At 39.5% G+C, this 16,578-nt stretch overlaps 1 protein-coding gene across 1 annotated transcript; it reads right to left on the bottom strand.

The window, feature by feature from the left end:
• Positions 1-211: 211 nt before the first annotated feature.
• On the bottom strand, positions 212-16,436 carry LOC115918585 (4-trimethylaminobutyraldehyde dehydrogenase-like). The gene is made up of 9 exons (XM_030984282.1): positions 16,209-16,436; positions 10,010-10,135; positions 8,144-8,289; positions 7,058-7,187; positions 6,139-6,470; positions 5,427-5,567; positions 3,311-3,499; positions 2,518-2,744; positions 212-1,219 (listed from the first exon to the last, which is right to left on the bottom strand). The coding sequence occupies exons 2-9, from the start codon at positions 10,116-10,118 to the stop codon at positions 1,012-1,014; spliced, it is 1,482 nt and encodes a 493-aa protein (XP_030840142.1). The 5' UTR covers positions 10,119-10,135; positions 16,209-16,436; the 3' UTR covers positions 212-1,011.
• Between the last annotated feature and the right edge of the window lie 142 nt (positions 16,437-16,578).

Raw genomic sequence — 16,578 nt, 5'->3', positions numbered from 1 at the left:
TACAGAAATGCCATGTACATGTACCCTGGTCCACTTTAGTACTGCCATAACCTCGTTAGCCGCTCTAGGAATAAAGCTGTGTAGTCACCAACTGACTCATTATAGTGTGCAGAGTACAAGTATGTAGTAGCATGACATATTCTAGGCTATTGTTCTAGTAATTTTGTCAGTTTTTTAATATTTTTTGTAAATTGTTTTAGTGTTTTATTTCTTCATGTAGTTTTCTTTCTAGATAAGTAGACAACCATCTCCCTACCCCACCCCCACCCCTCCCCCCCCCCCAAAAAAAAGTGCAGTGTTTATTAATGGCTTGTTTAGGGTATAACACTGTACTGGCACAAGAAAGGTTAAATTATATGCCACTAAAAGATAATTAAATGATGATTTGTTACTCATACCCGTAATTCACCTGTTAAGGCCAGCACACGTTATTCAATTCAACTGAAATCCGATGTCACAATACATAGCAATTACATTAGATATGAAAATTTGAGGAAACATTAAAGAAAGGTTAAATTCTATGCCTCTAAAAGATAATTAAATGATGATTTGTTACTCATACCCGTAATTCACCTGTTAAGCCCACCACACATTATTCAATTCAACTGAAATCCGATGTAGCAATACATAGCAATTACATTAGATATGAAAATTTAAGGAAACATCCATCTTCATTGAGGTTCTGACTAATGATATGAATAGTAAATATTGAAATTTATGTTTATTGTCAACCTTCAAGGTAAAGTTAAGGCAAAATTGGATGGAAATCGCATACTGTCACACCACTGGTCTGACGTAGCTACAATTCAGAGCCAATTTGGCTTTTCCTCCTACGAGTAGAATTGCAGTATCCTAAAATTCAATTTTATGATTCATATGACAATTCAGAACAAGTCATTCAGACTTTACATATTAAAATATTCATATAAAATGCTATCGCAGATTGTGGGATTATGGGATTATGGGATTATAGTCCGGTTGTAAAAAGGGCAGTGAACTTTGTAAAGTAGCTTAGTAGGGGCAATCAATATCACCCATCTCCACGTACACACTCTTCACCTGGGTGAAATGGTTGATGGTATCCAAGGCATTCTCCCGACCGAAACCAGATTGTTTGTAACCACCGAACGGAAGACCAAAGGGGTTCATGTTGTAGTTGTTAATCCAGCAGAAGCCTGCTTGGAGCTTGGATGCTACACGATGAGCCCGCTTGATGTCACTGAAGAGAAGAACAGAGAGGGGGCCGAAGAAAGAAGGGGAGTGGGGGGAAGGGGACAACAGGTAAGATGGAGGAGGGGAGAGGATGGGAAGGTGAAGGAGGGGGAGGAAATGGAGGAGGGGGAGGATGGAGGGAATGGAGGAGAGGGAGGGGAGGAGGAGGGGGAGGGAACAGGAGGTAGGAGCAGAAGAAGAGGAAAGGAAGAGAGAGAAAGTGTGGTATGGAGGGGAGGGGTGGGTATGAGTTAGAGATGGATATGAGGGGAGGGGATGGGGAGAAAGGGAGGAAGGAGAAGGGGAGCAGGGAGAAGAGGGAGAGAGTAGATAAAGAAGGTAAGACAAAATAGTACATACGACTGCTCATTTGAGACAAAAATATGCTCCTTAAAATAGACTTTCATTGATTTTAAATCTTTATTTAATTTGTATAAGGGAATTGCATAAGGGAAGGTTAAATCGAACAAGGTTATCAAAATTTCCTGTTTGGAAACATTCAAAGTAACGATTATTATCAATTTTAAAACAGTAAAACACAGTCCCACTTTCGCGCTCTAAACATTGCTGGGATTTGTGACGTCACTCAAGTGGACCAAATTAGTATAAGCAGAAGATGTCCAATAACAATGCACACATTTTTAGTACTTGTCTCGTCGTCTCCTCTTCACTTATTTCCCTTACTTCACCAGTGTTATTCTTACTGTTTGATCTGTTGCTTCACTCTATAATTCGGACATGGTTTATTTTGATGAAATGCATGTTTGCATCTACAATACAATGGTGTCTTTGTTACATGCCATAGTGAAGCTACATCTGATTCCTTTATTATTTTTCAAACACTGCATTTTTCATCAAAATAAAAACAAGCCTATGGGAATAAAAGAATCCAGTAGTCAACAGGTAAAAGTGACTCGGTAACATTACCTCAGATTCTGAAACAAATCCAGGATTTAGCTCATGCAGCAATCATAATTATAAAACTTTAGGTCAGTCAGGAATCACATGACTTTTACCAGCCGATCGCCTGTCTGATTATCAAGATATTTATGACTGGAAATCGAAACCAAATTTTTGTTTTTCAAACTTTCCTAACGTTTTTTTATAACACTACAATCTATTGGGAAAATGAGTACCGTATGGTAAAACCGGTCACTCAAAGATTTTTACTTTTTGAGGCACTTCATGATCATTTTGAAGCGCAATCTTTTAAAGGCTTCAATATTACACCATATCACAGACACTGATAACTCCTAGGACCATGCATCTCAGATTTAACATTGCTAAACGATGCCTTTAACTTACCTGGTAAAGACACCACTGGCCAGGCCATAGTCTGTATCGTTTGCACGCTGGATGGCTTCTTCCTCCGTGTCGAAGGGCATGACACAGACGACCGGGCCAAAGACCTCCTCTCTAGCGATGGTCATCTTATCATTCACGCTGAGGACAGTCGGACTGACGTAGAAACCCTCCTGGCAGTTAGGGTCAGATGTGCTGTGCTTACCACCACCGCAATGGACAGTAGCACCCTGTATTAAAAGACAGTGGCAATAGTCAGAAATGTCATGTAATAATAATAATAATATTCAGCTTTTATATAGCGCTTAATACATCTCAGACGTCTCTAAGCGCTTTACAGATATACTATTACCCTGGTCATTGGATTCATTGCTTGCCTGCACACACTGTGTGCACAATCTCCACTCCCTGGGGATGTGCTGTGCTTACCACCACCGCAATGGACAGTAGCACCCTGTATTAAAAGACAGTGGCAATAGTCAGAAATGTCATGTAATAATAATAATATTATTCAGCTTTTATATAGCGCTTAATACATCTCAGACGTCTCTAAGCGCTTTACAGATATACTATTACCCTGGTCATTGGATTCATTGCTTGCCTGCACACACTGTGTGCACAATCTCCACTCCCTGGGGAGCATTCCAGCCAGACGTTACATCTTTAAAATAACAAATAGACTAATAATCTACAATAAGAGATACATATCTTAAAGTGGAAAAGTGAGAAGAAACGTGAGGGAAATAAAGGAACAGCTGTAACTATAATTTTAGAGGATGAAAGGTATTTTGCTGACCTCTTTTTTAGCCCCATCAATGTACCCCAAGATCTTTGACATCTGACCTTCGTTGATGACAGCACCCATCATGGTGTCTTCCTTCAGAGGGTCTCCAATCTTTAGAGTCTTGGTCTTGTTGACAAAGCTCTCCAGGAACTTCTCATGGATGTCCTTTTGGACGTAGACCCTAGTTCCGTTACAGCAGACCTTCACACATTAAAAGAAAAGCAAGAATATTTGATAGAATTTTGAAATAATTGTGTCCCATGATCCCATCACTCATTAACGCTCTCCAATCTTTAGATTCTTGGTCTTGTTCACAAAGCTCTCCAGGAACTTATTGTGGATGTCCTTTTGGACGTAGACCCTAGTCCCGTTACAGCAGACCTTCATACAAAAAGAAAAGGAGGAACCCTTGATAGAATTTTGAAACAAATTGGTCTCCCGTCATTTATTAAACCACTGGGCTTGATGATGTAAATTTAATGCACTTAACATTCTGGTATTCTATAACTTACAGATAAATGAGTACACATAATAGAGGTGTCGGGGTCTAGTGGATACGTCACCAGACTGTGGATCACATGGTTCACAGTTCATGTCCTGCCGCGGCACTAATGTCCTTTGGCAAGTCATAAATCTACATTTGACACTCTCCACCAAGGTGAAGTTAAGATGATATTATATATTATATTGTTGCTTTTACTCTGTTAAGTTTTCAGAAATAACAATAAAAACAAAGAAAAGAAGAAGAAAAAAGTTAATGGGTACCCAGTAGGAAGCAATTCCTTAAATACTTTTAATAGCACCTTATTATTGCTGCCGAGCTACAGCAGGAGTAATGATATGATACTTTGTATTAAGTGCAGGAGAGTATATTCATATACATGTACTAGCTGTGATATATAAATGGACCTTATTGATAATGGATTATTATTATTACATCTTTATTATGTACAGCTCTTGTTTTTATCCAATTTGCCATTCATTGGCATGTTGAAGGAGCAAACTGCCGCAATAAAGTGCCCAGAGCTTCCAGCATCACTTGTAAACAAACCGATACTATTCACTGCCTACATGACAAAGCTTTCAAGGATGTTCCATTAACTTTGACAGACAAGAAATGATCATGATCTCTTTGATAATTGATATCAAGTATCAAGCACCTACATGTATCAAAGCTACGATACCAAACGCTCATTCCTGGCCATCTTCACCCTGAAGAACCTCTCCAGGGCCCTGTTTCATAAAACTTGTTATCAATAACGAATGCTAACTTTCTATGACAACTCCCCCTCAGGCAATCAAATGCCACGATTTCAGTAGCTTATAACAGCTATTGAAACTTGTGATTGATAATATGTTTTATGAAACAGGACCCAGGAGCATATCATAATAACACTAATAGCTCGTTCTTATGTAGCGCTTTTCAGGACCGCAGCCCCTCTCAAAGCGCTTTACAGATAAGTATATTATTACCCCGGTCATTGGATTCAGGCTCACCTACACACAATGTATGCACATTCTCCACTCCCTGGGGAGCATTCCAGCCAGGCGTCATTTTTACAAGCTCACACTTGCTAATCTAACCACATTAGCTTTCGCATCCTACCGGGCACCCAATTAACACCTGGGTGGAAAGTGGCAAATGTAGATCAATACTACGCTAAACTCAAATTTGTTGTTGTTTCATTTCATTTCTAACTATAATTCAACTATTTTGACCCCCAAAATAAACACCTAAACCATAAACATGACCAAATAACCAATGTTTTATCTCTTTTGGGGAAAATGAGATTTCCATATGTTTTCTACACAAATCACAAAAATGGATGATTTTCGGGCTAACATGCAAAGACAAAAGGTTATGTGACTTTGTAACGGTAAGTCCGATTTTTGAGAATTTTTTATTCAAAAGATGCGCAAGGCTCGAAAGAAAAAATTCATAACATTTCAGCGCAAGATTCTTTGGCGTTAAAAAATTATCTCAAAAAATGTAGAGGGGAGGGGGGGCTTTTAACCCCCCCCCCCCCCCCCCCTCCCCCGTCGGGCTAGATAGGGTTAAAGCCCTGATCTTTGAACACTAAATTCATTTTTTAGTTCTCAAATTACGCTTTGCTGAACAGCAACTTACCTGTCCTTGGGTTAGGAAGTTTGCAAGCATAGCTCCCTTGATGGCGTTATCCATGTCAGCATCGTTGAAGATGATCAGTGGAGACTTGCCTCCCAGTTCAAGGGTCAACTTGGCAACTCGGTTGGAGCAGCTCTGCATGATCTGCCAGGGATCAAATGTTAAAGAACGAAAATGAACAAATTAAATCTTGGGCGATTGATTGGTGCAAGTGGAAATGCAGAGCATTACATAAGGTCCGTCATTCATAAAACTGTAGAGTAAGACTGGTGATTGACAAAACCTGTTGTTGGTTAAACACCAAAACCATGTCAAATCGCCCATGAGAGCCCACTACTATGAGCTTTAAATGTTCAATGACAGCCTAGGGACCGTTTAACAAAGCCTTTTTTCAATGACAAATGACAAAAATCAATGACAACTCTGCTGATAACCAATCAGAAGCAAGGATTTCAGTAGCTTATTACAAAAACTGTCATTTGTCACTGATGACAAGTTTTGTGAAACACCCCCCAGGGGTTGCAGGATAGTATCTCACCTTCTTGGGCACCATTTCACAAAGCATTTTTCAATGACAAATGAACAAAAATCAATGACAGCTCTGCTGCTGATCAATCAGAAGCAAGGATTTCAGTAGCTTATAACAAAAACCGTCATTTGTCACTGATGACAAGTTTTGTGAAAGACCCCCAGGGGTTGCAGGATAGTATCTCACCTTCTTGCCTGTAGGCACACTGCCTGTGAAGGAGACCTTAGCCACATCAGGGTGCTTCGAGAGATACTCTCCAGTCTGTCCTTGCCCCTGGACCACGTTAAACGCCCCCTTCGGTAGTCCACACTCGATGAAGATCTCAGCCAGGATGGGCGCGGTGATGGGGGTAAAGGGGGAGGGTTTGTACACCATGGTGTTCCCGCAGGCCAGGGCAGGTGCAGCCTTCCAGCCAATGTTGGGTAGGGGGTAGTTCCACGCCCCTATACCACCACAGACTCCAAGAGGCTCACGCCTGGTATAGCCGAAGGAACCCCCTGCACAGGGTACATGCTCTCCTGTACATATACAGAGGGAAAGGGTTAGGGAGATAATATGACAATGTCTCTCCGTAGTAATGTCATTCTGTATGCACAGCAAATATCTCCCCCTGACCAAACCCACCCCCCTCCCCCAACACCCTGCCACAGAAACAAACTTATTTCAAAATGTTGTTATATATGTATAATAAGAATTTGTACACAGTCATTTCCAGTCAGTTTGGGTATAGCAACACAGCTTGAGTAGAACATTCATGGAATTTGAATTTAATCTTCTGTAAAACTAGAAATTTAGCACCTTTTTAATAACACCCATACTTGCAGCAAGAACATTAATGGGAATTGCAAAACTTTAAACTTGTGATTCACTCAGTTTGTGGCACAAAACATTCAAAACTCTGATCGCAAAATTTGTGACGGTATCTTACATGCGATTTCTAATTTTATAGTATTATGGAAGCCTGTAAGCTGTTTCTCGAAACCATCATAAGTCTAACATCTTGGACATCCCATTAAAACGTATGCGATAGAATTAAGAAACGCTTCTATATGATGTCCTCGAAATTAGATTTATGACGGTTTCGAGAAACTGGCCCTGGACCCACCAACGATTCCTGGAGCCAGCCCTCCGAAGTAGTCCAGGCACTCTACGATGTTCTTGATATCCTCTCTGGCCTCCCAGATAGGCTTGCCGTTGTTCCTTGTCTCCCATACTGCCAACTCCTCAAGTCGTTCCTGATTTTTTTTTAAACAGTTCAGATGGTGGCGAGAAGTCAGTTTAACACTTCAGTTGCTTTCTTTCTTTGCCTCTCTGCACAATTGCTCATTGGTGCAAAATAATGAGAACCAATTCTTGCTATCGTCTATATATTAAAAATACCTGTATGTTATGTTCAGGCTCCATTTCAAATGCACACTGGGATAGTTTGGTGACCAAGCCGCTTCTGGTCTATTTAGCGCCGCTTCTGGTCTATTTAGCGCAGCTGTTGATATGCGGTACTTTATGTTTCACATAATACATCTGGAAACATAAATTTTCACCTACCGTGTTAACATACATTGTGTTACTTACAGCCCATTCAGCTATAATATAGAGTATGTATACTGTGCCTTGATTGTCTAGATAAATGCATGTCTATTAAAGGGATCCGGTAACTTTGTCTCAGATTCTGAAATAAAATTCTGGATTTAGCTCATGATGCAATTTTAATTATAAACCTTTAGGTCAGTCAGGAACCCCATGACTTTTACAAGCCGATCGCCTGTCTGATTATCAAGATATTTATGATTGGAATTACAAATTTTGAAAATCGTTCGCCTGACGGTTTTCATAACACTACAGTCTATTGGGGAAAATGAGTATGGTAAAACCGGTCACTCAAAGATTTTTACTTTTTTGAGGCACTTCTTGATCATTTTGAGGTGCAATTTTTTTAGGGCTTCAATATTACACCATATCACAGACACTGATAACACGTAAGGCTGTGTATCTCAGATTTAACATTGTTAAACGATCCCTTTAATGTAAAAGGTGATATTTGTTAGTATACTGCAAAAAAAGTGTTTCAAAATGAAAAAAATAATAAAGTGAGGAGAAAACGATCCCTTTCATATTAGTAATACCAGAAAGAATGATAAAAGTCAATAGCCATATACATGTACATGTATATCACAAGACTGTCAGTTTTTACCTCGAGCTTCCTTGCGACCTTCTGTAGAACACGTCCTCTCTCCAAGGCCGGCACTTCAGACCAGACCTCGAACGCTGCCTTTGCAGACTGCACAGCCCGATCTACATCTGCTTCGCTAGCACTTTTACATTCACACAGAACCTTACCTACATGTACAAAGGTACGGAATAAAACAACCCTTATATTTTATTTCAATGTAATCAATATAAATCCACAATCCTAACTATTGTTTACTGCACGGCCCGACCTAGATCCTCTTGCCTAGCACTTTTACATTCACACAGAACCTAACCTACAAAGACAGAGAATAAAACCACCCTTATTTACAGTTAACAACTAAATTATTCATACCCCTTCTAAATTTGATATTTTTTATGTGTGTTTTGTAATTCAAGAATGAAAGTAGGACTAGCTGAATTAGGGCCTTTGTGAAATACATTTAGAAGTAAGCTTAAATACTGCGCACTCTCAAAAAAACATATGGGACAAATCAATTTTTCACATATTTCAACAATTACGGGAATGAACAATTTAGTTGTTGACTGTATCTATTATTTTTATGTAATCAATATATATATATCAACAATGTTTAGTGCCGATCGCCTGTCTGATTATGAAGATATTTATGATTGGAAATCGAAATTTGAAAATTCATTTTGCTAACGGTTTTTATAACACTACAGTCAATTGGGAAAATGAGTATGGTTTACTGGTCACTCAAAGATTTTTACTTTTTTGAGGCACTTCATGATCATTTTGAAGTGCAATTTTTGTTAGGGTTTCAATATTACACCATATAGACACTGATAACACGTAGGGCCATGCATCTCAGATTTAACATTGTTAAACGATGCCTTTAATGTTGATTGCTGAGTAAATAATACATATATTTACATTTGTGCTATAACCCAGGACTTTGAAACCCTTGCAGGCAAATGACCTCCTAAAATTCAGGATGACCTCATGTTAAAGCTCCCTATCAGGAGATTCAAAACAGCAGATTTCCTATTTTATAAAATTCAAATCGCTATTCCACTTGCCACTTCCATACTCCATATGCTACTTCAATTATCATTGTTATAGTTGTAACCTGAATATGGATAAACTTTCTCACTGAATAATGACAAAATGAGCAGCAAGTATTTGTAAATGTAGGTAGTAAAATTCATTCGTCAGATTTGTTTTGAAAACATGTACCTGACGATACATCATTCTTAAGGCAGCATCTTTGAGAATCACCCCGTTTAAATTAACCTGTCTACTAAAGTCAATTTCACTATTATAATTATTATTATTTCAGTATTCAAACTTGTTCAACTTCTCTTTCAAGACGTCATACTAGAAGCTGACATTTTGAACATGTACATATACAGTCAAACCTGCTTTAGTGACCACCTGTATAGAAAGACCACCTGACTACAATTTTTTTGTTTCCCTTGAAAACGGTTTCTCATTGAAACATGTGCTAAAGGAACCTGTACATAAAGACCACCTGCCTATAAAGACCACTTTTCTTGTCTCCCTTGGGGGGTCTTTATAGACAGGTTTCACAGTAGTATACAGTCAAACCTGTCTATAAAAGCCACCCAAGAGAAACAGAAAATGTGGCCAAGTACTGTCGAATGGCCACTGTAGACAGGTGGGCTTTCTAGACAGGGTCTGAAACTCACATTTCTTTCTTGAGGGAGACAAAATGCATGGCCACTATAGACAGGTGGTCTTTATAGAGAGGTGGCCACTAAGACAGATTTCTGCATGGAACCTAAAACATACATTTATATTTTCAAATTATGTATTGGTATTTAAAATACTATTTATCAAAATGAATTTAAGTGTTGTAATTGAATACCAGCAGTGGCGACTTACCAGTAGCAGGTTCATAGACTTTGAAGTCCTGAGAGTCGTCGGTGTTTGTGGGCGGGACCCGTTCACCGTCGATGAAATTCAGGGGTGCGGTCAAGACAGGGTCAGTCATGTTGAAACAGGAATTATCTAAGAAAAGGACATTTCAGAATGGAAATATGTATAAAGAAATAAGTGGCAACTATGACTAGAGATACATGTAGGAGACTGCAAACTTGTGCTTGATTGGACGACTTGCGATTGATCCAAACCATATACTTCGCATCAATTCTTTGGTACCACACTAATCGCATTCGGGCCTACAAAGTCATCTGTTTCAGAGCCAGAAGGGGGTTAACTCTTTGTTTATGGAATGACCTAACGTCCCTCTAAACGGACATAAAATGCAGGCTACATGCTATAGCTGGCACCTACATGTATCCACCTCAAGGTTTTTTTCTCCATATGCCACAGAAAGCGTGTTTCACATTTATGTTTGTTTCATCACAGAGATACATTAAAGCCACACTGCAGTACTTATAACTACATGCACCTATCCACCTCACGGTTTTTTTCTCCATATGCCACAGAAAGCGTGTTTCACATTTCTGTTTGTTTCATCACAGAGATACATTAAAGCCACACTGCAGTACTTATAACTACATGTACTTGCTCCCTCTATATAACAAACCATTCAAAATCGGTGACCATTGGTCCCGCATGATCCTCTTTTTCTTATGTTAATTGAGAGCTGATTTGATGAGATAACCACCTGTCCAGTGACCTTGCAGGGTAGTCTAATAATCCCTCCTGTTCACTAGTATTGATGCAGCTTTAATTTGAGCGCAAAATATGCTGTGGTTTACTATGTGGAAAGAGCTAGACTCCAACGCGTCGCAATGATATCGCTGCAATTAAAACCATCTGGATTCTGGATCCCGGATCGAGGCAAGCTACATGTGAGCAAACAAAACATTAATAAAAGCCTGTCAGAATACACATCATATCTGATAACCAATCTGCATGGTAATAGATGAAGGGGAGTAAACAACCAAAAAAAATCTTTAGGGCGATTCCATGCAATGTTTATATGCGTTAAAGGGATCGTTTAACAATGTTAAATCTGAGATACACGGCCCTACGTGTTATCAGTGTCTGTGATATGGTGTTATATTGAAGCCCTAAAAAATTGCGCTTCAAAATGATCAAGAAGTGCCTCAAAAAATTAAAAACCTTTGAGTTACCGGTTTTACTATACTCGTTTTTTTTCCCCAGTAGACTGTAGTGTTGTTAAAACCATTTAGCATGCGAAATCTTTGACCGCTCTGACCTCATGACGTCACTCATCATGGCAACAGGACCTCTCAAAAAAGGGGGTGCTACGATAGATCTCACTGCGGTGTGAATCCGGTGAATGCCAATGGGCGGACTGTGGGTCGCGTAACAATAGCGCGATCCACGGTCCACCCACAGTCCCCCCTTGCGGTGTGAACACGCCCTTAAATGCCATCATCCCTGATACACTAGTGTACGGTATCATATTTCCAAGTCAATTCAGAAATCAGCTCAATCAAACATTCCTAATTACTCGCAGACTTTACAGATATATAATGTAAATGAAACAATACCATTTTCACAGCTGTGTAGCAATGAATACAAAAACACTGAAAGTAGTCATTACTATTTACTCAACTAATGCAATGAAGGGAGTGTGTATTCCACCTAGATTTACATTTTACACTGTACTAATCAGCTACTTCTGAAATAAAAGTTAAGAAATTTGAGCTTTATTCAAATAATTTGAAATGGCTCTACTTTAGTTGGAAATACATGTACATAATGTACAGTAGCTGTAAAAATAATATCATCATTGTAAAGAGAAATAAATTGCTTCTGTGTTCATGTAGTATTCATCCGTTTTGAGCCACAAAAGCCTTAACTCATACATACACTAAATTGTTATGGCTCCACACACATGATTTCCTTTCCCTTTTAATACTGTAGTGATATGACTACAGGTGTTTATGCAGGTTAAAGGGATCGTTTAACAATGTAAAATCCGAGATACACGGACCTACACTGTACGTGTTATCAGTGTCTGTGGTATGGTGTAATATTGAAGCCCTAAAAAAAATCGCGCTTCAAAATGATCAAGAAGTGCCTCAAAAAAGTAAAAATCTTTGAGTGACCGGTTTTACCATACTCGTTTTCCCCAATAGACTGTAGTGTTATGAAAACCGTCTGGCGAACAGTTTTCAAAATTTGTAATTCCAATCATAAATATCTTGATAATCAGACAGGCGATCGGCTTGTAAAAGTCATGGATTTCCTGACTGACCTAAAGGTTTATAATAATCATTGCAGCATGAGCTAAATCCAGGATTTTGTTTCAGAATCTGAGACAAAGTTACCGGATCCCTTTAATGCATTCATTGTACCTTCTTTGTAAACACTGTTGATGCATACTTTTATTAATGTATTCATGCCCATGCATGCTCATTGAATATTGTTTACCGGTAAGTCATGGCTTACACAAGGTGCAGTGGTTGATTTGAATATATTATATGTATATACAGTGTACATGTACCATTCAGGTGTAGGTCTGCAACTAGTGTAAGGCTTGATTGTTATTCGGACATTAAAACAATGTTAGAATGGGAGGGTTAGCTCCTTGGTTATGTTGGTAGAGACTACATGTATAATAGAGAGACACATGTTCTGATGGGCTCTGACAAGGAGGTGCTTATAAGACTGAACCTACAACGTATCAATAATTATGCCTGGAACCAAATAATAGCTAGTTCTTTTATAGCGCTTTTCAAGACCGAAGGCCCTCTCAAAGCGCTTTACAGATATATATTATTAACCTGGTCATCGGATTCAGACTTACATGTACCCGCACACAATGTATGCACATGTTCCACTCCCTGGGGAGCATTCCAGCCAGGCGTCATTTTTACAAGCTCACACTTCTAATCTAAGCACAGTAGCTTTCGCATCCTACCGGGTATCCATTTAACACCTGGGTGGAGAGTGGCAAATGTAGATCAATGTCTTGCCAAAGGAATAGTGCCACGGTGGGACTTGAACCGCGAACCTTGTGATCCACAGTCCGGTGACATATCCACTCGTCCACAACACCTCAACATGGAATGGAATTCTTGAATCCTGCGTCCTTATTGCTTCACAATACAATGTCACGTTTGTATTGATAATGATTATCCAAAGTTCCATTATTTTTCCAAGGACAAATGGCATGCTAGTCCAACAATATTGCTAACTCCAAACCAACCAGCAAGGTCAGGGTTAAATTTTTTTTTGGAAACAGATACATGTATATATTTGTTCCCCACCGGTATATACGTGAAACGTGTACATTATAACATACACTTTCTCACATGCCTCATTGGCATCAACATCGTGGAAACTCCATGTTTCATAACTCCGGGAAGCTCCAACACCGGCGCCGCAGGCGTCGGAGCTTCGGGTGGTTTCGTTGGTTTCTCGTGGGGGCTAGTAAAACAGCCGATTGGGTGATATTATCGTTAAATCTGCAAAGGGAGTACTTACAATTTTTACATCATAGGGTGCACGACTCCTCAGGGCTCAACTCCAATCATATTTGAAGAAGTCTTCGATGGGAAAAAAAGGTTAATTCGGGGTACTACACCAACGATTCTTCCATGTCGCAGCGTTGATTCAAAATAGCGATGAGAAGGTACGCATGCACGGTAGTGGCGAAGAAAATATGAATATTCATGCTATCGAGCGCCGACTGCTCAAAATCGCTGAATATGCACGACTCAAACAAACAAAGCCCTTCTCAACCTTGTGCATATTCAGCGATTTCGAGCGATCGGCACTCGATAGCATGAATATTCATATTTTCTTCGCCACTACCGCGGATGCGTACCTTTTTTCTCATCGCTATTTTGAATCAACGCTGCGACATGGAAGAATCGTTGGTGTAGTACCCTGAATTAGTCTTTTTTTCCCATCGAAGACTTCTTCAAATTATACATTCAAGTGATTGGAGTTGAGCCCTGAGGAGTCGTGCACCCTATGATGTAAAAATTGTAAGTACATGTACTCCCTTTGCAGATTTAACGATAATATCACCCAATCGGCTGTTTTACTAGCCCCCACGAGAAACCAATGAAACCACCCGAAGCTCCGAAACCAATGAAACCACCCGAAGCTCCGACGCCTGCGGCGCCGGTGTTGGAGCTTCCCGGAGTTACATGTTTTTCACTGCAAACCGCTGCACAATATACATGTACTGTACAAGTACATACCGCGTAATACATGTGCTGTGCGGGCGGGCGGGCGGGTACACGTGCATGAAATTAGCGACAGAAATGAGGATTTGAAAGTTATTTGTCTATTATTATAATGTCTTCATTTTTAGAAAAAAATACTGCAAATAGAGATAAGAAAATTGACACAAAACAGGTAAGAAAGATAACAACTCTGAAATCATCACCATTATTTGAAGTTGCATTGTTGAAGTTTTGATCATTGTGATAGGGAGGCCAATGCCCGGGCGTAAGGCTTCTACACCTACGATTTGTGCGCTCGTCGCCGACTTCAAAAAATTAGCAAAGGGAAAAAAATGATGTAAAAATAAAAATTGAAGAAAATAAGAAAAGAAAATACAATTATACATTTCACAACATACCTATAATCACGGATCTGTAACAGTCTTTCACCATTTGTTGACAATCTTGCAGATTTTGACGTTTTTTTAATCCATTAATTGTGGTTGCAGACGACCTTGACGCACTCGCACCACCGACTAAGAAAATCCTAGAGGGCGTAGAGGTTTGCTCACTAAAAACCTTCTCATTGGCAGAAGGTAGACCCTAAAAATATGGGATCCGTTTTGAGTAAAGAACTTTTGATAGAGATCAACATTTCAGATGTCTTATTTATAGACCCTAGTACCTTATTCTCACAGCACTAGATACGAGTGTCGTGCAGTAATGTATGAGAAGTGTTAAAAAAGATATTTCAGTAAAAAAAAAAGTCTACGTGAGCAGTCTATACTCCAATTGAGAATTGAAATGAAAGCCATGATTTGAAGGTGTGTGTTGTATGATACATGCATGGTTAGTGAGTGTGTACGTATAGCGAAAGGGAGAGAGAGAGAGAGTGAGAGAAATATTAGTACACGTACGTTGCATGCATATGGATGTGCGCTATGATTGTGTTCGCTGCAAGATGGATGTTAATTGGACCTCGTAACTTCTCGATCGTTGATAATAAGGAATACTCATGAGGAAATCAAATTATTGGAATACACATCTAAGGTAAATATCAATGAATTATAGACCCTATATATTTCTTTCCTGCCAATTTTGATATCTATTCTTCATTTCTGAACCATCGTCTTCGGCTCGTAGTAGTAGCAGATGTAATCGTTCGCACATTGATGGCTGGACTTCAGCCTGCATCGGGGCTTGCCTGTGTCGGTGGAGGGATCAACTAAGAAGAAGAAGGTGTGTACGTGTGCGACCGATTCAAGGCTAGCCGCTGTTGAGTGATTGCACTTTCGCGCGAAGTTTTAAACTTCATCATGGACTTTGTCCCTCGGGCCTGTCTAATCATGAACGTAACTTTGCGACATGAAATATAATTGTTTCAAGGCTCTTACGTACGGAAAGGCGTAGAAGGAAGCTGGATAAAAAGAGCTGGATATCTCCTATTTGATGGAACTTCTGGAGTCGGCAGATGGGTGGATTTTCTTAGTGAAAGTAAATGCTTTCTTTTAATCTTAGTTTTAGTATAAACAAATTAGTAATTAAAAAGTTAGATTTGGGCATTGGCCTCCCTAATTGTGATTGTTGGTGTGTTAATAGAATTAGTTGGCTCCATCCATGCCACAGTCATGGGTCCAAAGACAAAATTAAAGCATGGTAACAGTTCTGAACAAGCGTCGGGTGGAGGAGGTACACATATTCTCTTTCCAAACATAAGCTTTAGTTTAGCTCTACCTAAAAGAATATGGTGTTCTCGTGGAATAAGCCACTGCACTGGCCACTCGTAATCGAGTGTGTGCACAACCATCGCACATTCTCACATTGTACTATTCGGTCTACACGCAATGTCATAAAGTGAACCACAACCGCAACGCAAGTGAACGAGCAGTGGCTTATTTCATTTTTTATTGCCAAGAATATAATGTAATCTAAAACACGAATTATGTATTTACTAATGAACTTACTGAAAATGCCAGTCAAGAAGATTCAAACTGCCAAGGCTTTTCAGGCTACGAGGTGGACAAAGACAATGCGTGATATGCAGCAGTCGAAAAGGCGAGTTCAGCAGCTGTTTTCGCAGGGCAGCTACTTGCAAAGACTGGTAAAATAACGATACTCCGTTCACAATAATGCACGCTAATGACAAATGAATGGCACATGTGTTAGTGAGATTCGATACAAATCTTGATGCTCAAAGTCACTTGGTGGGCGTGGCTTCCCTAGAAACTTTTTAAAGGGATAGTTGAGTTCTGTTGCAGAGGGCGCTACACAAAATAAATTTGTTTGTGAGTTAATGAAAAACTGAGTGTCAAATTTGAAAGAACATAATATTTA

This window comes from Strongylocentrotus purpuratus, unplaced genomic scaffold, assembly GCF_000002235.5.
Source record: "Strongylocentrotus purpuratus isolate Spur 01 unplaced genomic scaffold, Spur_5.0 spur5_contig_833, whole genome shotgun sequence".
NCBI classification, from domain to species: Eukaryota; Metazoa; Echinodermata; class Echinoidea; order Camarodonta; family Strongylocentrotidae; genus Strongylocentrotus; species Strongylocentrotus purpuratus.
The sequence above is the reverse complement of the archived record's forward strand: the minus strand, read 5'-3'. Positions and strand labels throughout refer to the sequence as shown.

Excerpts from the sequence above, each read along its gene's own strand:
- LOC115918585 (XM_030984282.1), bottom strand. The coding sequence starts at position 10,118 with ATGACTGACCCTGTCTTGACCGCACCCCTGAATTTCATCGACGGTGAA. Across the intron at positions 7,188-8,143 it reads AGGTCGCAAGGAAGCTCGAG|GAACGACTTGAGGAGTTGGC; the intron begins GTAAAAACTGAC and ends AAAAAAAATCAG. Across the intron at positions 1,220-2,517 it reads GCCAGTGGTGTCTTTACCAG|TGACATCAAGCGGGCTCATC; the intron begins GTAAGTTAAAGG and ends TCTTCTCTTCAG.